The following is a 24,607-nucleotide window of genomic DNA, read 5'->3' as shown; positions in this document are numbered from 1 at the left end:
AATGCAACTGGATACCCAGATCTCATTTGTTATAGAAAAACTTTTTGCTCCTAAACCATCAATTCTTGGCTGTAAAAGGCAATGGCATAATATTCCTAAGCCAACCAAGTGGGGCTCTAAAGACTTGTAGTAACAATAAAATTTCCTGATGAAACAAAAAGGATACTGTCTTCTCTGCTTCTGTCCTGTGTGCTTTCCATTCCAGGCAGAGCTGCTGCAACACGTCGGAAGAGCTGTGGAAAAAGAGACGTGATAATTGGGAGGGAAAATTTTAGCAAAAGGTATCAAGTAAAGGGATGACCACTGGATGGTTGAGTTAAAGGATATGGTTTCTGGGTTATTCCTTAGACCTTAGCACAATGAAAGCACATTAAAATGTCTATTTATTTTAAAAATGAATATCATGTGAAAACCAGCATGTCAAATACAAAGAGGATCCTTGCTTTCCAACGGGTGAGATTAGACATGAACAAACAGCTAAGAACTAAGCAGCAAAAATATCATTTGAGTCATAAAAACAAACTACTACAGGAACTCAGAGTAAGGACAGAATGTTCATTTAAACTGTATAGTGGCATTCCTATCTTTTATAATGAGTTAGGTTCTAAAGTTAGTGTACATATGGAGAAAGTCAATCTAGTCAAAATTGCCCTTGATAACTCCTTAGGAAATCACTATGTTAGAAACCACCATACCACACTCAATCCTGGTGAGATGTTCACTTTGAGAGGCATGTGGGAACAGAAACTGACTGAAGGAACAACAGAGCCATACTCTACTTCATGTCCAAACCTAGCTACCCACTTACTGAGAAGAATGGCAGGTAAAACTGCAGATTATTTCAATCATTTCTTTTTGTTAGGCATGCAGTGTAAAATTCCTATAAATTAAAATGCACATATGATGTTAACTACCTTATACTAAGTGCCTGCTTACTTGAGGCACTGTCTAAAGTTCTCTAGGGACACAGAAATGAACAAGATGTGCTTTTTAGATTCAAGGAGCTCACAGTTTGGCAAAGGAGATAGACTCAAACCATTCCTTGTGTTACAATGCAATGAGTGCTATGAACTAAGGAAGTAGAAAATGATATGGCAATACAGACGTAAGAAGGCCCTACTCAAGAGGCCGAGAAAAATCCTCAGGCAATGACATTTGAGTTGGGATTTAAAGGTAGTTTTAAAGATTTCACATGGTTCAAAAACATACCATACAAAGCACTCAGAGTTTAAGCACTCCGTAAATGTTGCTGAATTAAAATGAGAAGAAACAGAAAGAAGGCCAAAGATGAAAGAATGGAACTATAAGTAATCTGTCTAGGGAAAGAAGTATAGAAAAGGAGCAAATCTTTATCTGTAGGCAATAAGTATGATGTGGTAGGATTAAGGAAGACCTGAATAAAAGTATAATTGTCTTGGTTCTGTAACGTTTAGTAGCATTTAGAGATGTGCCAAAGTTAGGCATTAGCCTCAATATTCAACCAAAATCAGCTATTAGACTTAAAATTGCAGAATGCTTACTTGAACATCAGAAACCGTGCATGATCAAAGATCATGTGGTTGTGTAAATTACCATCAATCAAATCAATGTAACATTAATTGTATAAAGGTGGGTCCATTTGGATTAATATATGAATACTCAGTTTCAAATACAGATCAGCACTCTAGATCTAGATACAAGAATAAATGCTGCAATAATTAATGTCTGTGAAAGCTGTTAATTTTATGAACAAAAGTAACTTAAAATTTACAAAAGCAAAATGAACACAGAAATAGGTTAATATAGTGCATTAGATAACTTTAGGAAGAATATTATGCCCTTTCAAAACTAGCAAGTATTTATAATTAATTAATGCATGCCAAGTTGGACAATAATTCTAATCCTTTTGAAGTTTTTATATAATAGTATTAGATAATGAATTAAAAGCAGAATGTTAACTTTGTCAGCTGAAAATTTTATGCATCAGGAAAAGTCTAACACCCATTAAAAATCACTTTTCATCCAGAGATAAAGAATATAGAGTATGAAGGAAAAACATATTTTATAGACAATAAGAAAGCCTGAAAAAAAATGTGTTTCCCCTCCAACATCAACTGAAAACAACCATCTATTTAGTACTGCAAACCAGCAATGAGTATAGTGACTACTGGAATAATCTAGCAGCTGACAATGTGGCACTAAACAAATCTTGTATCCCAGAAATCCGTTCTATAATGGTGATATTCAGTTTTGGCCGCAATGATTTTCAAGAATGGTTAGGTAGTCCAGACCAACTGGAGCACACAATATTTAAAAGGATTAGAATGAAGCTATATATATATATGAAAGCCAGACTAAGAAAGACCTGCAAAGAATATGGACTTCATCTGGCAAAGGAAGGCACTAAAAAAAGCAGTGTGCATAAAGACTTCTTTCAATAATTCCAGTGTATTACTATGACTACAAAGACATACAAATCACATATTGAAAGCAAAAGATATTAAGGTGAGATGGCTAAAACCTAAAAGGTGAAGTGTTTACATTCTGGGTAGGCCACTTATGTGAGAGGTCATCTTTCTGTTTTTCAATTTTCTCATCTGTAAAATGGGCTTAAGATAATAGTACACTTAACTGACTATTGTGAAAATTAAGGGAAATCATTGTGTAAACTGCTTAGGGCTGATCTTCTACATAGAAAGTCTTTCATATACAATAGCTCTCTTCCTATCAGAACTGAGTATCAGTCACAATAACCCATGGTCCTGTGGGCTAAGGGAACAGAATGTTTTGAAATTCTGCAAGAATTCTAGGACTACAGCAAAGCACCAATAGGCACAAAATCCTGCTTTAAGAAACTGTGTAAAACTGACAGGAAAAATGTGGGGGGGGGGTTGGGAGAGATCATCTGAAAATATAAAAGCAGAAATGAAATGTTCTTACTTAGGAAAATCCAGAAATCTTCCCCAAGATCTCATAGCTTGCTCGGACATGAAATATTTATTAAACTGCCTACCCGTTCAAGATACATAATCTTTTTGGCTTCTAAGAATATTTTATTATGGGCTAGCTTAGAAATTGAAATTTTTTTTTCATGTTGGAGGCATAGGGAAGGTCTGTTTACCTTCTGTGAAAATGGAACAAGGTTTACAAGTTTTGAGGCTTTTTAAAAAATTAAAGTAAGTTCTAGTTAGTGAAAAGTACGTAACTAATGAGGTCTTTCAGGGAGGGTATTGTTAGAGTTACACCCATCTACCTATTCTCATAATATAACATAGGAATATCCTCCCCTGCTCCCAGCTCAATCTGTCTAGCTGATAGATCCTTCAGGATCCATTCCCTGATAACTCAGAGAAAAACCTCCCTAACCCATTCCCAGATTTCTTCAATCCCATCATCTTCCAATCTAATTAAACACTTCTATATATTCCAAGAGCACCCTGCATTTCTTCTTCTTTTTTAAATATATTTATTAATTTGTTTGTTTATTTATTTATTTATGGCTGCACTGGGTCTTCGTTGCTGCGCGCAGGCTTTCTCTAGTTGCGGTGAGCAGGGGCTACTCTTCGTTGTGGTGCACGGGCTTCTCATCACGGTGGCTTCTCTTGTAGCGGAGCACGGGCTCCAGGTGCGGGGGCTTCAGCAGTTGTGGCACATGGGCTCAGTAGTTGTGGCTCACAGGCTCTAGAGCGCAGGCTCAGTAGTTGTGGCACACGGGCTTTGTTGCTCTGTGGCATGTGGGATCTTCCCAGACCAGGGCTTGAACCAATGTCCCCTGCACTGGCAGGCGGATTCTTAACCACTGCACCACCAGGGAAGTCCCCTGCATTTCTTCTTTCAGAGCTTTTATTACACTGATTATAATGGTCTATTTACCTCCCAGTCTTTCCCTCTAGACTTTAACCACTGGAGGACAAGGCTCATATTTCATCTTTGTTATCCTAGTACCTGACATGCAGTAGATATTCTTTAAAATGTTAGTTGTAAGAATGGCTAATGCGTGTGAAAACACATCAGAAAGCACACAGTGCAGTACAAATAGTTGATTAGTGCCTTTATCCACTGGCTTTTTTGAGTTCACTTCCATCTGAATTCTCAGATAATTCTTAATTTTTTTTTGGCCACGCTGCACAGTATATGGGATAGTTCTCCAACAAGGGATCAAACCTCGCCCCCTACATTGGAAGCATGGAGTCTTAACCACTGGACTGCTAGGGAAGTCCCTCAGATAATTCTTTAGGCATGACTATCCATAATACTATTTAGTAGATGATCACAGATTTGAGAAAGCCTGTTTTTTTAAATCAAGTAAAAGAAAAATTAGCAATACTTATGCCCATTGACTCCTCCTGACCCCAGAAAACAAAAGAAATCAATGTACTCAGTTTCTTGTAGAAAAAGGAATTATAAAAGGAATTTTAAATTTATATGCAGAGTGACAGTGAAGGAAAACGCTGATAAACTTCAACTAGATGGAAAAACAAATGCCACTGAATCTCTCCAATCAAATATGAAAAAGGATTTTTTTAAAAACGAAGATTCAATTAACACAAGCAAATATAATGGGGGGAAATGGCAATTAAGAGGGACCAGAACAGGGACTTCCCTGTTGGCGCAGTGGTTAAGAATCCACCTGCCAGTTCACAGCACACGGGTTCGATACCTGGTCGGGGAAGATCCCACATGCCGAAGAGCAACTAAGCCCGTGCAACACAACTACTGAGCCTGCGCTCCAGAGCCCGTGAGCCAAAAAAAAACCTACTGAGCACGTGTGCCACAACTACTGAAGCCCATGCGCCTAGAGTCCGTGCTCTGCAACAAGAGAAACCACTGCAATGAGAAGCCCGCGCACCACAAGAAGAGTAGCCTTGCTCACCACAACTAGAGAAAGCCTGCGTGCAGCAACAAAGACCCAATGCAGCCAAAAAATAAAATAAATACATACATTAATTTAAAAAAAAAAAAAGAGGGACCAGAACATTAACTGGTAGATCTGAGAAATACACTTTTTTTTGTTGGCCGCACTGCGCAGCTTGTGGGATCTTAGTTCCCCAACCAGGAATCTAACCTGTGCCTCCTGCAGTGGAAGTGCAGAGTCCTAACCACTGGGCCGCCAGGGAATTCCCCAGAGAACTATACACTCAAACAAAGCAACAAGCCTCCATTATCCACAAAATTAAATATATTAGACACAGAGGAGTAAATAGGTTAACATGACCCCATAGGTCCCCCCACTCTCTTATTTTTACCTTTGAGAATAATTAGAACTAAATACTTCAGGAAAGCTTTCTTGAAAGGTTATGTGTGAAGTCCTTCCTTCAAGACCACTAGTTCTCAACACCTATAGTGCATCGGAATTACCTAGGAAACTTAACAACAAGCAAAACACCAGATGCTTGGGTCCCACCCCCAAAGACAGATTCTACTAGTTTGGGTGGGGCTAGGCCCTTAGTACATTTCATTTAAAATTCTCCAGATGAGGGACTTCCCTGGTGGTCCAGTGGATAAGATTCCACACTTCCACTGCAGGGGGCACAGGTTTGATCCCTGGTTGGGGAACTAAGATCCCTCAAGACCTGCGGCGTGGCCAAAAACAACAACAAAAACCCCCAAAATCTCCAGATGATTCTAATGTGCTCTGAGGGTGCTGTAAGGCCAATGCTGTAACAATAATCTGTAAGGAGTGTGAAGTAATCAATCAAATCAAGTAGGCAAAAAAAAAAGGTAATAATGAGTGCTTAACTTTACATATTTTCTCATCATAATCCTTGCAATAACTTGTAAGGAAGGTATTAATATCCCCATTTTATAGAAATCTAAGGCTAAAGAGAGTATTTGCCATCCACCAAATGAATAGCAGAGCCGAGATTCTAAAGTTCTATTTTTCCTATTACCTTATGTTGCCTAGTATAAATGGAAGTTCTTTCTATATGGAAAGCACTGTGGAAAGGGCTGTGTGAAGAAACAGCTAACAATCTTGGGAAGAGGAATTTGCTTTGTGAAACACTATTATTATATACAAATCACAGACATAAAAATTTAATCAATGTATCTGAAAAATTTGGTGCTCCCTAAAAATATTTCAATTAAATTACTGGGTTGGCCAAAGGTTCGTTCGTTTTCTTCCGTAAGATGGCTCTGGTAGCGCTCAGTTGTCTTTAACTTCATTCGAAATAATTTTGTTAGATCGTATATGACAGCTGTCATATCAGCGTGCATTTAAAAAAAGACATCAAAATTGGTGAGTTTTTGTGTAGCCATTTTAACATTGAAGATGGAAGAAAAAGAGCAATATTTTTGGCATATTATGCTTTATTATTTCAAGAAAGGTAAAAACGCAACTGAAACGCAAAAAAAGGTTTGTGCAGTGTATGGAGAAGGTGCTGTGACTGATCAAACATATCAAAAGTGGATTGCGAAGTTTCGTGATGGAGATTGCTCGCTGGACGAGGCTCCATGGTTGGGTAGACCAGTTGAAGCGATCAAATCGAGACATTAATTGAGAACAATCAATGTTACACCATGCAGGAGAGAGCCGACAAACTGAAAATATCCAATTAAAGCACTGAAAATCATCTGCACCAGCTTGGTTATGTTCACCGCTTTGATGTTTGGGTTACACATAAGTTAAGCAAAAAAAACCTTCTTGACCGTATTTCTGCATGCAATTCTCTATTGAAATGTAATGAAAACATTCCGTTTTTAAAACAAATTGTGACGGGCGATGAAAAGTGGATACTGTACAATAATGTGGAAGGGAAGAGATCGTGGGGCAAGTGAAATAAACCACCACCAACCACACCAAAGGCTAGTCTTCATCCAAAGAAGGTGACGTTGTGTACATGGTGGGATTGGGAGTCCTCTATTATGAGCTCCTTCCGGAAAACCAAACGATTAATTCCAACGAGTATTGCTCCCAATGAGACCAACTGAAAGCAGCACTCGACGAAAAGTGTCCAGAATTAGTCAACAGAAAACGCATAATCTTCCATCAGGATAATGCAAGACCACATGTTTCTTTAATGACCAGGCAAAAACTCTTACAGCTTGGCTGGGAAGTTCTGATTCATCCGCCATATTTACCAGACATTGCACCTTCAGATTTCCATTTATTTTGGTCTTTCCAAAATCCTCTTAATGGAAAAAAAATCCCTGGAAGACTGTAAAAGGCACCGGGAACAGTTCTTTGCTCAAAAAGATAAAAAGTTTTGGGAAAACAGAATTATGAAGTTGCCTGAAAAATGGCAGAAGGTAGTGGAACAAAACGGTGAATGCTTTGTTCAATAAAGTTCTTGGTGAAAATGAAAAATGTGTCTTTTATTTGTACTTAAAAACCAAAGGCACTTTTGGCCAACCCAAAAAAAGAATCAATGTCACTAACTTATACTAAACTTAGGACATCCCAAAATGGACCAAGAAAATGCTTTACAAAAGCCAAGTTCTATCCTTACATAAATATATGTAAGACAGGAAGGAAAAAACTCTAGGGGTTTAAGTTGTTTTAAATAATCATTAAAGGAAAATCCATATTTTAAATGCCAATGATATGCTAAAAGAGGCTTCTGCTATATTAGAAATGACAGAGGACTAACTATGGGGCCAGTAGAGTTGGTAATGTTTTTTTAAAAATCCTCTCACTTGTATTAACTGAATATCCACTTCCTATAGGCATTCTGGGGCATCCTTCTCAGGATGCTTACCAGAATATTTTCTTTTCCTGGAAAAATGGTGTCAATTCCACTCTGACCTCCAGGTGTAGGGTATTTTACTTGTAATTTCTAGGGAGAAATAGGCATGTTTAAGTTGCAGTGACAGCTACAGGAATTAGCTCTGGGGATGATGACAAGCTGAATATTGGCTCTCCATAGAAACTTTCAAGCTGAATATTTTGGGCTATGATTTTAGGTATTTAATTTAAAGGGGTAAAATGAAGATTTCAAAGTAAAATCGTTGTTGCTACCAGTTCTTACCTTTATTATAAGATTAACTAAGTACTTTATAAGCAAGAGGATATTCCATTCTTCAAAGAGTAAGCTAAGTTAATCAGTTCCATCAACGTACAGAAAATTTTCCATTATGAAAGTAATTTTTGTACTGTAAGGGCAGAGAATGTTTTATACACCACTACAATTCTCGTATGATGAGTGCTCAGTATTTGTTATCTTTGATTTTTTGCTAGATCTCTATTTTAATTTTGGTAGCCTAGCATTTCTTAAATGAAAGGTTATTTTATTACCGGTTTTTTCTTTTTTCTTTTTGGCAATCAGCTCTTAATGGATCTTTTTGCTTTCCACCCTTCCCCTTTTACAGTCTTATTTTTCACAGAGCAGCCAGTGATTTCTTTTAAATCCTAAATCAGAACATGTCAAATCTCTGATTAAAACCTTCCAACAGCTTCCTATCTTACTCAGAATAAAAGCCTAGAGCCTAAATCCTTGCTACAGCCTACATGGACTTAGACCTCTGTCCCCTAGAACTATCCCTCTGTAAGCTTATTTCCTAACACTTGCCCCCCTCCCTCATTCCACTCTAACTGAACCAGCCTTACTATTCCTTAAACATGCCAAGTACCTTTGAACTTGTTGTTGCACTTGATGCTTGGAATGTTCTTCCCTAGATACATAAACAACTTACTTCCTCAATTCCTTTAGATCTCTGTTCAAATATCACCTTATCAGAAAGGCTTTTCCTGATTACCTTTTACAAAACATCAATATCTTAACCCTTTCACCAGTACTCTTTATCTCTCTGACCTGACTTTTGCTTTTCTCCACAGCACTTATAACCTCATGAAGTATTATATTTTCATTTATGGCCTAACTTTCCATACTAGAATGTAAACTTCATAATGGTATGGACTTAGGATATTTTGCTCACTATTGTATATCCACTGCCTATAACGTAACAGAACTAGGCATGTAGGAGGCGATCAACAAATATCTGATGAGTGAATTGACTTAATAAGAGCATGGTCAGGGACTTCCCTGGTGGTCCAGTGGAAAAAAATCTGCCTTACAATGCAGGGGAAGTGGGTTCGATCCCAGGTCAGGAAACTAAGATCCCATATAACGCGGGGCAACTAAAGCCCACGTGCCACAACTACTGAGCGCGCGTGCCTCAGCTAGAGCCTGTGTGCCGCAAACTACAGAGCTCATGCACCTTGGAGCCTGCGCGCCACAACTGGAAAGAGAAAACCTGCATGCCACAACTAGACAGAAGCCTGCGTGCCACAACGAAAGATCCCGCGTGCTGCAACTAAGACCTGATGCAGCCATAAATAAATAAATAAATAAATAAATAAATAAATAAATAAATAATCTTTAAAAAATAAAATAAAAAAAGAGCGTGGTCAATATAATAATTTCTCATTCAACCAGTTCATGTTCACCATGTATATGGCTTCCTGACATTTAGTGATATTAAAGTCCTACTGTGTTAGGGATATAAAGCACAAAAGGATAAATTAGGGGTATGGATAAACATTACATGTTGTATGTAAAGTGCCTGGTAGAAAGACAACAAAGAAATGTATTAAAGTTAATATTTATAACATAATATTTATACAATGCATAGCAGGTAGTCTTGTATTATATGTTAGTTTCTCTTCTTCCTTGGAGTATCATCTTATCTATACAAATCAAATATACACCTCAAGGGTTTAGCTTTTTGTGGCTTTTTTTAAAATACATAATCTTTATTATTATTATTTTTAAATATTTATTTATTTGGTTGCATGGGGTCTTAGTTGTGGCAGGCGGGCTCCTTAGTGTGGCTGGTCAGCTCCTTATTTGTGGCTTGCAGGTTCCTTATTTGTGGCACGCGGGCTCCTTACTTGAGGCATGTGAACTCTTACTTGCGGCACGCATGTGGGATCTAGTTCCCTGACCAGGGATCGAACCCAGGCCTCCTGCATTGGGAGCACAGAGTCTTATCCACTGCGCCACCAGGGAAGTCCCTTTTGCGGCATTTTTAAACAAACCCTTCCTTGATCATCCTAATTGCATATGATCTTATTCATTTCTGCAACAAATATACCTCCTTGTGCCAGCATTCATTTTACATCTCAATAATTACCGTGGATCTTACTATCTTGTAGCATCTGCTATGCATTTATCATGTACTACCTACCTTTCACTGCATAGTTTTCATGAGAATGTAATTCTTCTCTTCAACTATAAGTTTTTTTTGAAGTCAAGAACCATATTTTATATAACTTTATGCTCTCCAAAGAACCTACAGTGGTCTTACATATTGTAGGCACTTGATACGGGTGGAATAAGGTGTGTGATAAAGTATAAGATTAAGACCTGCTATGAACCAAGAACTGTGGTTGACATGGGATTCAGTGGTGTAGGAAAGACACCATCCCTACCAATTCTTAAAATAAATGTTTTCTCAGCAGGTATAAAATAATTTTCATTCACGCGCATGCACATACACACACAACTCCACTGTGAATGGTACACAAGTTTTCACTGACTTGTTAGTGCTGATGCCCATCAGCTACCATTAATTTCTCACAAAGTCCTCCCTTCTCTTTCAAACGAATCTTTTTCTTCTGATAAGCACGGATGATTCTAGAAGTTAAAGATCAAGGAGTGTTTCAGTTCCTATTCTATTTTCCAGTACTGTAAAATTAGAGAATAAAATAAGAAGGGTGACACCCACACACTAAATACTTCACTAAAAGAATGTACTAATTCAGATGCAAAATGAGGTGGAACCTTAAATAATCACCTTATCATTACCACTTCCTTCAGCAATTTAAACACCAGACAACTTTCATAAATAAAGCAATATTATTGCTTTTTTAAAAACAAATTTAGAAAAATAAAGGGTAAATTTTTCTTAGGCTGTCTTTTTATGAAATATTGAAAGGATAAAAATCAATATTTAAATATCCTATATACTACAAGTGATCATGTTAGATTATTATTATATATTCTAGTTCTAACCCTGATAGTTTTTATTTAAAAACTACAAAATATTCTTTAAGACAGAAACAAGATTTTAGGGTTAAATGCTTAAACCAGACTAAAGAGCAAAAGGTTTTAAGCAAAGAACATCTTTAAATAAGAAGAAAAAGTAGCCATATTGGGTAGGAATAAATTTGTTTTATTTTAAGCCAAAGTTCTGAGGCATTAAGGCCCAATTACTTGAACCACGGTTAGACTTTCAATGATGCATTAGTGAAATCTCTCCTAGAATTGTTTAAAAAGGAAAAAGAGCAATAGAGAAAGCCCATTTTAAGCTTTTATTATATATATTATAATCTAGTACATGAGGGAGTGGGGAGGAGGAATCCAATTAGCAGAAAATTAAAAAGACATCTCTGTACATGTAAAGTACAACTAGATAGTACCTTCAGTACTGATATACATGTCTTATATACAGAAAGACTTCTGTGTACCTCTTGGTGAACAGGCATGATTTTGTCAAATAAGTACAATGCACAATCATCAAAAGTAACTGCATTTTGCAAACACATGGCTGAACAAACATACACAATGCTTACTTAACAGCTCGTAAGACTGTGACTCTCAGTGTTTTCCAAGAGTGTGACTGGACTGTAAAATTTACCTGGTAAATTTTTGAATACCAGCACCATTTCTGAATTATGACTGACCTACAACAAAAACTCAGAAGGAATCTGAGATTATTTCTTCATAATCACTTCTGTTGATGTGTTACTCACTGACCAAATAATTTAATTCAAAAACCTACTTATATTAACCTTAGATAAGCAATAACATACAGAATTCAGGAATTCTGTATGGAATTCTGGAACAAACTGGTCTTCTATATTAAATAAAACCAAGTATGTACATGCTAAATAGTCTCAGTTATTTCATTTATCAGATATTTTAATTTTTACCCCATAATTTCAATACAGACTCCAGTTTTGGTAACAGCAGAGTAGCTTATATAGGACTAACACTCTTGCAGATAGCATTTACTAACTGTGGACAACTATTTGAAGGCTCTCAAGAGTAACAAAAAGCAGATACAAACTAGGAGGAATTCATACTAGAAGGGAACCCACACTCACTGGGTGAGGGTCACCTTTATACAGGTTTTCCCAAGAGCCAATCCTAGTTTGTACAATATGGGGTGGTTAGAACTCAAGCAGAAAACTAGAGTTTTACAGGTTTGAGGTGTCAACTGACTACCGGAGTGGCTGTATTAAGGAAGAAAATAACAAAAAGGAGGGAGCCAACAGTAGGAGCCCTAAAATCTACACATAAAATTCCTGCAAATCCTCAGTTAACTCTTTAATGGTACATATGTAGGAGAGATTCCAAGGAGCCCATCTGAAAGCAACAGCTAGAAGGCTGAAAGAAATGAGCAGAGATTTCAGCTACTGCCTGCTCCAGGGATACAGTTTAGAGTTTCAATCCCACCAAGATAGAAAAGCTTGATAAACATCTCAGGCTTTCTACAGATCCACCCAAACAATGCATAACATCAAGACTCCACAACTTCATGGTGATCAGCCAGCAATATAACAACCTGCCATAATACAACCCAGAATTTAGCAGAGAGAAATAACAGAAACCAGAGTCTCTACGCATACACAATGCCAACCATACAGCCCAAAATTACTAGACACACATATATTAAAAAAAAAAACCCAGAAAACTCTAACCTAGAGGCAAGAGAAAAAGTAAATAGCCAATAGAAATAGACTCTGAATTGATCCAGATGTTGGAATTAGCAGACAAGAATTTCAAAGCAATTACTATAAATATGTTCAAGAACTCGAAGGTAACAATGACCATAATGATTGAACAGATGGGGAATTCTGACAGAGAAATGGAAGTTTTAAGAAATAAATGAAAAAAATCTAGGACTGAATTACAATATCTGAAATAATAAATTTACTGGATGGACTTAACAGTTTAAATATGGCAGAAAAAGGATCAGTGAACTTGAAGACACATCAGTAATAATACCTAATCTGAAAAAATAAAAAAGAGAGGGAAAAAATATCAAAAACAATGAGCAAAACCCTCAGTGACCAGGGGGCGTGGGTAACATCAAGCCATCTAACAGATGTGCCACTGGTATTCCAGGAGAGAAAAGAAGAAAATGGGGCAGAAAAAAATACTTTAAAACAACACAGGGACTTCCCTGGTGGCGCAGTAGTTAAGAATCTGCCTGTCAATGCAGGGGACATGGGTTTGAGCCCTGGTCCAGGAAGATCGCACATGCGGCAGAGCAACTAAGCCCGCGTGCCACAACTACTGAGCCTGTGCTTTATTTAAAGCCTGCGACCCACAACTACTGAGCCTGCGTGCCACAGCTACTGAAGCCTGTGAGCCTAGAGCCTGTGCTCTGCAACAAGAGAAGCCACCGCGATGAGACGCCCACGCACCACAACGAAGAGTAGCCCCCGCTTGTCGCAACTAGAGAAAGCCCATGCTCAGCAACGAAGACCCAATGCAGCCATAAATAAATAAATAAATAAATTTATTTTTTAAAAAACACAAAAAACCAAAAAACCACAACACATTACAAACAGAGAATGATATAAATTAGAGTTCCCTTCTCATTAGAATCAATGGAAGCCAGAAGACAATCGAAAGGCGTCTTTAAAGTATTGGAAGAGAAAAATCTATCAACCTCAAATTCAAAAACTAGCAAAACGTTCTTCAAAATTATTCTTCAAATGGCCTTTTGGAATATGTGAAAGCAGAGAGAATTTATCACCAGGATACCCCTATAAGAAACAGTAAAGAAAGTTATTTTGGCTAAAGAAAAATACCAGGTGAAACTCAGATCTATAATTAGGAATGAAGAGCACTGGAAATGGTAAATATATGGATAATAGAAAAGATTATCTTTTTTCTTCTCTTAATTACTGTTTAAAGGAAAAATTAAAATGTTTATTATGGAGGTTTATAACATATGTAAATATAAAAAGTGACAATAACACGAAGGACAGTGTGCATAATTTCACATGAAATGGCATAATATTAACTCTAGTTTAACCCCTAAGCATCCACTAAAAAGGTTATGAAAAAATTTAGCTAAAGATCAAAAGAGGAATTAAAACACAATATAAAAATATCTGATTAAAACAAAAATGAAAGCGGGACAAGCAGAAAACAAAGAACAAATGGTAGACATAAGTCCTACTACATTAAATCTAAATAAACCAAACACTCCAATTAAAAGGCAGAGATTTTCAGACTGGAGAAAAAAAAAGGAAGATCCAACCATATGCCATCTACAAGAGACCCACTTTACAAAGAAAAAGATATACCAAGTGAACAATAAGCAATTAGAGAGCTGGTGCGGCCATATTAAGATCAGATAAAGAAAAGGAATATTATTAGAGATAAAGAGCAGTATTTCTTAACATTTAAAAAGTCAACACATTAGGAGGACAGTTAACAACGCTAATATGTATGCACCCAAAACCAGAACTTCAAAACACATGAAGTAAAAGCTGACAGAACTAGGGAATTCCCTGGTGTCCAGTGGTTAGGACTCCGTGCTCTCACTACCAAGAGCCTGGGTTCAATCCCTGGTCCGGGAAATAAAATCCCACATGGCGAAGGAAAAAAAGAAAAAAGCTGACTGAACTATATACAAAACACATGATACAAATATTGTTGTTGTAGATTTTAATACCCCCTTCTCAGTAACTAATTGAACTACCCTCCAAAATTACTAAGGCTATCTAAGATCTGAACAAGGCTATCAACTGTGCTATCTAAGATTTGACCTCATTTATATTATTTATAGAATGCTGTATCTGACAACTGCAGAAAGACATTCTTTTCCAGTGCACATGGAACATTCACCAAGACAGGCCACATGTTAGGCCATAAAACAAGTCTCAATAAATTACAAATGACTGAAATGTTACAGAGTATATTCTCTGATCACAACAGAATTAAATTAGAAGCCGTAACAATAAAATATCTAGAAATGTCCCAAATATTTGGAAATTAAACAACATATTTCTATATCTTCATTAGTGTGGTCATTATATTTATATATACTTTTAACAAAATTCATCTAATTGTAAACTCAAGATGTATGCATTTCACTATACATAAATGTTTATCTCAATAAACTAATGGAAAAAAAAGTTCAATAAAAGTTTAGCTGAATTAAAAGAAACTCAATGTATCTATACCTAAGTTGCAGTCAAAATACTGAATGAAGGACAATTCCCCATGTAACCTACATTCTCTAAGCTTGTTCACTCCAGCTTAGAAAATTCTTAAGACAGACTCAAGCTCATTAAATAAATACAGTATATTATTCTTTCATTCAATGAACGTTAGTATATTGAGTTCAGTCTAATGGGAGGCAGAATTGACAAAAAACTTCAATATTAAAAGTAAAAAAGGGTGCTACTACAACAGATAGGAAAAGCACTTAATCTAAATTTGATTATGTTTAAACTGAGATTTTAATTACAAATAGCAGACAGGGAAGAAACAGTGTTTTAGAAAGAAGGACAATCACATACAATGGAAATGTGAGAACACAGTAAACTTGGGGCACTTTAAGAAGTACTGTATGGGTATGTAGTGGCCAAAGAACAGGGTAGTGACGTATGGAGGGGCCAGATCAAAGATTCTGAACAGCAGGGTGTAGCATACTAAGGAGTTTGCTTAAAATTCAGGATAAAACTCAGATGTAACCTAAGCAGATCTGAGGCAGGAGACAGATGGGCTCCAGGCTAGGCATTTACAACTGGCCTCCTGTTTACATTTCTTAGGGCAAGAAAAAGATGGGCTTCAGGCTGGACACTTACAATTAGCCTCCTATGTGCATTTCCTGAGACAGGAGATAGGTGGGCCCCAGGTTAGATATTTACAACCAGCCTCCTGTTTGTACTTCAAAATAGAAATAACAACAGAAACAGGGTAAATAGCCAGGCTTTGTCTCCTGAGGACACTTTAAGATAACAGTCATGGCAGGAACAGAGAGGGGCTAAACCCTGTTTGAGTAAAATTTCAAGAGGTCATATATTTCCCATCCTTGGGGCAAGGGAGACATTTCACAGGCGCAGAAAGGCTCCTTGTGGGTCAAAAAGGAGGGGTCACCACCGCAGAACAGGTGATGCCAAGCCCCCCCCATAGGCCTCTGGGCTGGAATCCATCTTGGAAAAAAGTTGCACACACATGTTGGGGAGGGTCCTAGGGCAGGTCAGGTGTGGAAAAAGAAACCAGATAATTGGCCAAAGGTAAACAAAGACCCAGAAGAACTGCCCTATATAAATGACTTAAGCCCCTCTTTACTGCACTCCTCCTCATTAGGGAGGACGCCCACACCCATTCTCTCCGGGTGTGTGTCTCTGCCTTGTTTCTGTCTTAACTAAACTGTTTCTCTGTGTGCTCTCCCATTTGTTGTGCTCTGCCTTTAATAATAAACTTTGCATTTTTTTTAAGGCCTTATGTATTTATTGCAAAATAGTTCTCGAGAAAGGCTGCACCAACAACTTAACATGAGGAATTAACTAAGATGAGGAAATTTCCTCATCTTCTTGCCAATTATGGGTTCTTGCAATTTTTATAATTTTTGCCAATTTTCTGGCCCAAATGAATATATCATCAACATTTAACTTGCTTTTGATTACTACAAGGGTACATTTTTTTTAATAGATATTTATTGGCGTATAATTGCTTCACAATACTGTGTTAGTTTCTGTTGCACAACAACGCGAATCGGCCATATGCATACACATGTCCCCGTATGCCCTCCCTCTTGAGCCTCCCTATCCAACCCCTCTAGGTCATTGCAAAGCACCTTTGCACCTGTTTTTACAGTTTTTGCCTCCTTGAAACACTCTTGCTTTCAAATGGAGGCAAGAGCCAGGGGAACTCTGCTTCTAGCCTCTAGCCCCTGGTGGACTAGGATTCCTGGTTTTCACCCAGGTTACCCAGGTTCAATTCTTGGGCAGGGAACTCAGATCTCACTTCAAAACACCGCTCACTGCTGCCTCTCCAAGATCAGATCTGCATTTTAAAACAATCACTTTGGTAGCAGGATGGAGAGTAAACTAAAGTAGTGCAAGGTTGGAGGCCAATACCAGTTAATAAGCTATGGTAGCAGGCAAGGCAACAGACAAGGGCCTTAATACAGCAATGGGAAAAGTAGAATCAATAAGACTTGGTATCTAAATTACTAGTTCTAAGTCGTGAATACGAGCAAATCACAAGAGCTTCTAGGTTTCACTACAATTGTCCTCCTACTTTATGAAGACACATTTTTGACACTCAGATACATGACATTTAATTCCTTGTAATCTGAATTTGGCTTCTACAAAAGATTGAGCAGCTTGAGTATAGTAAGCCTGTCTTCTGTATCTAGCAGGGGTATGGAATCAATATTTGTTCAAACAATTATCAAACTGAATAGATTTGACATACTTGCCAAACCATCTCTACGGCTTCCTGTGTCTTTTTACAAAGTACAGTTTGCATGAGAAATTCCCTGGGATTCTTATTAAAAATGTAGACTTTAGGACACTAGCCTAGACTTACTGATCAATATCCAGGAGTCATGCCTCAGGAACCAGTATATAAACTTTCAGATAACTATTATGCACATTAAAGTTGAGAACCATTAAACAATTCTCTAATCTTAGGAGATATTCCTAGGTACAATTTGCCATTCTAAAACCTCTATCCTTTCTTATCTTTGTTTGGATATAAGGTATTCTACTCTCTACCAAAGACAGCAAGGTGGAGGAAAAATACATTTAGCCTCAATGGTAAACTGTATGGGTTTCAAAAACATCTGTCTTGAAGAAAACTTGTCACAATTCTTTTCCCTACTGCCAAAGTTTCCAATGGCATGGTAAACATTAGATTTGCAAAATAAGCACTGAACTCCAACCACACAAGGTGAATTGTCCAGAGTCAAGAATTGGGCAATGGTTATTTGGCAGATTTGATTTAGATTTTACTTAGGAAAATTTGAATTTTTCTATACAGCTAATATATCAAGTGGTATCAAAGGCTTTTTTTTTTTAACACTGGGGTGATTTGTAGTGCAACTAAAAGAAAAAAGACAGACACTTCTTCCATTTCTGGTCATTTAAATAATTAAGTTTTTTTAATGATACTCTAGTTAATTAGTTCTTAAACTCCTTTATAAAAACTGATTCAAGGAATAGACAATCTATAAAAAAATATGATTTATTTCTTAGCTAATACTTAAAATCAGTCAGTAATTTTCACACATGACAGAAATGTATTCTATATGATGAACTATTGACAGTTAAAAGGGGAAGATTTTTTGACCTGTTACTTAAATGTGCTTATTAACGTCAGATTTTAATTCTCTTTTGGTTTCATTATCTCATGGGAACGTGGGGGTCCCAGGATTTCTTTCTTCCTTAACTAAATTACATGAGTTGACAAAGCACAGGTCTCTAAATATTGAAATAAAATTCTAATATACTGTGGTACTCTGTGGTACTCTCTATAAAATGAAAAGTAATGGTTTTTGTGAGTTAAGAAGGAAGCTACGGGACTTCCCTGGTGGCGCAGTGGTTAAGAATCTGCCTACCAATGCAGGGGACACAGGTTCGAGCCCTGGTCCAGGAAGATCCCACATGCTGCAGAGCAACTAAGCCTGTGTGCCACAACTACTGAGCATGTGCTCTAGAGCCCGCATGCCACAACTACTGAAGCCTGCGTGCCTAGAGCCGGACATGTTCAGACATATCATCTAAATAAGGAGAAATAATAAAGTAGCAAATGGATTTTGAATTCAGGATAAGACTGTTTTGTAAAAGAAGTCTCTCTTCATTACCAATGGCTAGCAATATCTGTCTGTATGGGTCAGGCTATTAGGAAAAATTACATGCCTAGTGATGAAAATGTTCTAAAATCGAATTATGATGATGGCTGCACAATGATGTAAATTCACTAAAAATAACTGAATCATACACTTAAAACAAGTGAATTTTGTGGTACGTAAATTATACCTCAATAAAGCTTTAAAAATTATGTGCTTATAAAATAACAAATGAATGACATACCCCATATTCTTAACATCCTAGGAGTTATCTAAACTTGGAAGCAATTAAATATCATGAGATACTGGTGCCTACTATATGCTGATGATTTCAGAGCTTCTAAACCTACGAGATTACTTAGGGTCAGGACTAGGGGGCCAGAGCAACCCTTTCTTTAGACATTAACCCAGACTGAAAGATGTCCTGGAGAAGGCCATATTCTAATATATAAGCAACTATTTCATATCCTTATCAAAATGTCTATAATAGAGAAAGCTAGATGAAGCTACCATTGCTTTGTCTTAGAACAGTGACATACGATAATATTACAGCAACTTCTATTTTTCAAACCCTTCTTTTAAAATTAATTTTTACTGGAGTATAGTTGCTTTACAATGTTGTGTTAGTTTCTTGCTGTACAGCAAAGTGAATCAGTCATACATATACAAATATCTACTCTTTTTTAGATTTCCTCCCCATTTAGGTCACAACAGAGCATTGAGTAGAGTTCCCTGTGTTATATAGTAGGTTCTCATTAGTTATCTATATTATACATAGTAGTGTATATATGTCAGTCCCAATCTTCCAATTCATCCCACCCTACTCAAACTCTTTAATAAATTCCAAATACATGGGCAGGTCTGAGAATATATAATTTTGATGGGAGAGCTATTTTCAATATAAACGTGGTAAGTTCTATGACAGTGGTTTCACAGGAGTCAAGGATCTATGGAAACACAGAAGAGAGTCATGTATCACTAAATGATAATACCTAGATGATAATACCTGGAGGTATGGTGGCAAACGTCAGAGAAAATGTCTCTGAAGAGCTGACATCTAAACTGAAACTTAAAAGGATGACTAGTTATCAGTCAGGAAAGAAGAACATGAGTATTCTAGGCAAAGAGAACAAAGCATGAACAAAGATATGGAGCCATGAAACAGTATACTAGGAGGAGGGAATTAGTGACAATTCAGTATTACTTACATATGTTTCAAGGCAAAGAGAGATGGGATAACCAAAAATGAAAACAATATAGAGAATTTTTCATAAAGCTCTACTTATTCAGTTTCAAGGATTTTACTTTACCCCTCTACTGATAATGTAGAATTTAAAAAATAATTTATTGGGAGGTAAATCCTATAAATCTGGGACCACTACTCTATACGACATGTAGCCCTGAAGAATTAAGCAGGTAAGTTTTTGGTTACCCCATCTTTTAGAAAACAGTTTGACAATGTGAGATCGCCCCATATTTTCCTATCCCCAAAACACTCCTGTTATAAACTCTGTTAAAACACCAGCAGTTTATTAAGGACAAAGTAACCAGAATGTATTTTTACAACAACAAGCAAAACACCATGCCTGAAAGCAAATACCTGCTTTATCATAATCTTACTATCAAATACTAAAATAAGGAAAATTTACCTTGAAACAATGCAGTTGGGATGTAGTGAGTGTGTGGTTGAGTTTACAACCTAGCAATCATCTTATAATCATAATCTTGTAATGAAAATGAAATACGTGTCCTACGAACAATCTGAAAAGTTTGGCACGTCTTTTCTCTTTTTCCCAAACTATGCCACATTTAGATTTTTCACTGTTCATTGTGATATGTCGCTAATTCATGAGGCCTGCTATTGCCAAGTGGAAGAAAATCTTACACTAGAGAATAGAAAACTCACACAATTATTTTATAATATGTTTTTTCAATTTGATAACTTCAACTCACCCATACTGAAAAAACACTTACCTGCTTTACATTATATCCTGCTTTTGCACTAGTTTCAATAAACATAACATTCAGCTCTTTGGCTTTCCTCTCTCCTTCCTCAATTGACACTTGCCTGTAGAAAACAAAAAAGATACACAAACTCATCTTTTTGAAAGATAATGATATAAAGATTATAAACAAGGTTCTGAAAAAAACTTTTCTTGATATGGTGGTTATACAGGCAAGACTAGTTTGAAAATTTATCAAGCTGCAATATACTTGAAATTTGTACACTTAGGTTAGAAAGAGAAAGACAAACACCATACAACATCACTTATATGTGGAATTAAAATATGACACAAATGAACTTTTATGAAACAGAAACAGACTCACAGACATAGAGAACAAACTTGTGGTTGCTGGGGGGAGGGAGGGATGAAGTGGGAGTTTGTTAGCAGATGCAAACTAGTATATAGAGAATGGATTAAACAACAAGGTCCGACTGTATGGCATAGGGAACTATATTTAATATTCTGTGATAGACCATAATGGAAAAGAATATATAAAAGAATGTATATATATGTATAACTGAATCACTTTGCTGTACAGAAGAAATTAACACATTGTAAATCAACTATACTTCAATAAAAAAAAATCTGTGCACTTCTGTGTGTATGTTATATCTAACCAAATGTTTTTACAAAGGCATTTTTTAATGATTTGCTTTTACCTGCTGAGCTCATCTTGTATTTTTTTAATTTTAAAAATCTTAATAGCATGCTATTTTCTCTTAGCTTCAGCATTTAGCTTTGTGATTAAAAACTTTTATGTGAAATAACTTTTTATGGCTAGACAATTTGTCAATTCATTACCATAATTTATGTAACCAGTCTCAAACTGTTAGAAATGTATGTTGTTTTCAAATTTTATTGGGTTGGCCAAAAAGTTCATTTGGGTTTTCCATAAGATGTTATGGAAAAACCCGAATGAACTTTTGGCCAACCCAATACACTACTGTGAAAAATGTTGCTATGAACATCTTTGTGCTTTGTGACTTTGGATCATTTCTTTAGGTTGGATTTTGTCGATTTCTACAAGTGGAACAAGTGAGTCAAATTAGTACTTCTTTTACAGGGAATTTTGTAGTACATTATAATTAGCAGTGTCTCTCAAGCTGTGAGCTCTTCAGGTGCAGGGCTATCCCGTTTATCTTGGTGTTCCTAGCACCTAGCAATCACACAGGTGTTTAATAAATATGCAACTATTCTAATTAAATGGATCTAAACCATCAGCTGATAAATCCTGCTTCCTACAACACAGACCACCAAAGCAATGCAAGAGAATTTCTACAAGCTCCCACCATATCTATCCTCCAATCTACCTATTTGTGTGCCTTTTATATTCTACGTCTAATCCTACTACTATGGAGGAACTGTCCTTATTCCCCAAACTCATACCTATGTACTAGAGTCCACTGTCTTCTTGTTTACAAGATGTTATTCTTGAATTTCTCCACTTTCTAAAAACAAAATTATTCTTTTTTTTTTTGAAATTTATTTATTTATTTATTTATTTATTTTTGGCTGTGTTGGGTCTTCGTTGCTGTGCACGGGCTTTCTCTAGTTGCGGTGAGCGGGGGCTACTATTTGTTGCGGTGTGCAGGTTTCTCATTGTCGTGGCTTCTCTTGTTGCGGAGCATGGGCTCTAGGCATGCCAGTTTCAGTAGTTGTGGCACGTGGGCTCAGTAGTTGTGGTGCACAGGCTTAGTTGCTCCACGGCACGTGGGATCTTCCCAGGCCAGGGCTCGATCCCGTGTCCCCTGCATTGGCAGGCAGACTCTTAACCACTGCGCCACCAGGGAAGCCCCAATACTATGTATTTTTTGACTTATTTACTGTCTGGTTTATTCTTGGAATAAAAGTTCCTTGAAGACTTGTCTTTTTTGTTCACTACTCTATCCTAGAGTGGCATTCTCTGAAACATAAGTGATACTCAACAAATACCTCCTGAATGAATGATTATTAGTCTGTAAATCCTACATGTGAAGAATTCCAGGCAGAGATCCTAACTAGTTTTAGACTATAAGTCACCCCCTTAAAATGGTTGAAAGTTAGCCATAGCAATGTTCACAACTGTGGTTTGAGTTTGTGGTTTGAGTTTGTCAGAAGCACCTAGAAAGATTAGTTAAAATAACTGAATCTGGAAGGAGGATCAAAAACATTAAAAATTTTAAGGTTGATCATGATCCTTTATAGCCAGAATCTTAAAAGAGATCTAATAAGCCATGTTTACTAAGTGATTCTCAGGTTTGAAACACCTGGGACTCACTGGGCCACAGGGGACATAAAGAATACTGAGAATCTAGGTGCTGAGACACGGAAACATATATTCTGGTCTTTCCTCCAAGTTTTCATGAAAAAACTATTCGTTTATTTAAAGAATCAATTTTATTTATTTTTGGTTGCACTGGGTCTTCGTTGCTGCACGTGGGCTTTCTCTAGTTGCAGCAAGCAGGGGCTACTCTTCGCTGTGGTACGCAGGGGCTACTCCTCGTCACGGTGTGCGGGCTTCTCATTGCAGTGGCTTCTCTTGTTGCAGAGCACAGGCTCTAGGAGCTCGGGCTTCAGTAGTTGTGGCACGCGGGATCAGTAGTTGTGGCTCGCAGGGTCTAGAGCGCAGGCTCAGTAGTTGTGGCACACGGGCGTAGTTGCTCTGTGGCATGTGGGATCTTCCTGGACCAGGGATTGAACGCGTGTCTCCTGCATTGGCAGGCCGATTCTTAACCACTGCGCCACCACGGAAGTCCCGAAAAAAATATTTACTTGTCAGAGAAAGTGGTAAAGTCATTTAACTTTGAATTGTTTTTATTAAAACTTTTTTTTTTCTGATTACAAAAGTAATTTTTAAAAGACCAATCATTACAATAAACTCCTCTATAATCCCACTCTCTTCCCAAAGATAACTACAGTTAAGTTCATGTATGCTTATGCAGATTTGTTCTAGGCCAAAGGAAAGATGTCTCTCTCTCTCTCTCTCTCTCTCTCTCTCTATATATATATATATAGGATGGTGTGTGTGTATATATATATTTTTTAAACAAAAAGGATTCATGTATACACACTGATCAAGTTTTTTTTTTTTAAGCTTCATGTATTAGACAGCAATAAATTCTTCTCATTTTTTTAGTGGCTAGAAGAATTTCATTTATAAAATGCTACTACAGCTAGCAGTCATTTAGACTGATTTTAATTATTTAATATTGTAAATAATGTAATAATACTTCTTGAATGTTCATCTTTTCACATTTCTGTGGTATATCTGTGGAATAAGTTACTGGAGGCGGATTTGAGTCAGTGAGTATTTTAAATACTGATATGTTAAACCGTTTCCTCTAAAGATTATATTAGTTACATTTTCAGTGTTTGTTTATTCAGACTCTTGACGATACTGTGCATTATTAATCCTCCTAATAATGGCTAACCTAATAGGTGAATACGATCTTTATATTTATGTATTCAAACTTATCAATCTTCCCCTTTATGGCTTCAGGATTCCACGTCATGTTTATAAAAGGTCACTCACTCCCAAAAGATTTTCTTTTAATGCTTTTTAAAAAAATTTAAAACTTTTACTCATTTAAAAATTATTTTATTGGGAATTCGGGATTAATAGATACACACTACTGTGTGTAAAATAGAAAAACACCAAGGACCTACTGTGTAGCACAGGGAACTATATTCAATGTCTTGTAATAGCCTATAATGGAAAAGAATCTGAAAAAGGATAAATACATATATATACGTATAACTGAATCACTTTGCTATATACCTGAAACACTGCAAATCAACTACACTTCAATTAAAAAAAAAAATCCTGCAACTATTACATTAAAATTTAAATAATAAAAATAGATGAACCCCCCCCCCCA

At 36.8% G+C, this 24,607-nt stretch overlaps 1 protein-coding gene across 2 annotated transcripts in view; it reads right to left on the bottom strand.

Annotated features, from left to right (window-relative positions):
- The window catches only part of RAB6A (RAB6A, member RAS oncogene family), a 76,984-nt gene that overhangs the window by 2,940 nt on the left and 49,437 nt on the right, over positions 1-24,607 (bottom strand). For both annotated transcript variants that reach the window (XM_082411340.1, XM_082411339.1), the window contains exons 6-7: positions 20,719-20,812; positions 167-233 (exon numbers count right to left, since the gene is read on the bottom strand). In XM_082411340.1, the coding sequence (XP_082267466.1) occupies positions 167-233; positions 20,719-20,812 (161 nt within the window). The remainder of the gene's footprint in view (positions 1-166; positions 234-20,718; positions 20,813-24,607) is intronic.

The sequence above is a fragment of the Balaenoptera physalus genome, assembly GCF_965194825.1.
Source record: "Balaenoptera physalus genome assembly, chromosome: 10".
Classification (NCBI taxonomy): domain Eukaryota; kingdom Metazoa; phylum Chordata; class Mammalia; order Artiodactyla; family Balaenopteridae; genus Balaenoptera; species Balaenoptera physalus.
The sequence above is the reverse complement of the archived record's forward strand: the minus strand, read 5'-3'. Positions and strand labels throughout refer to the sequence as shown.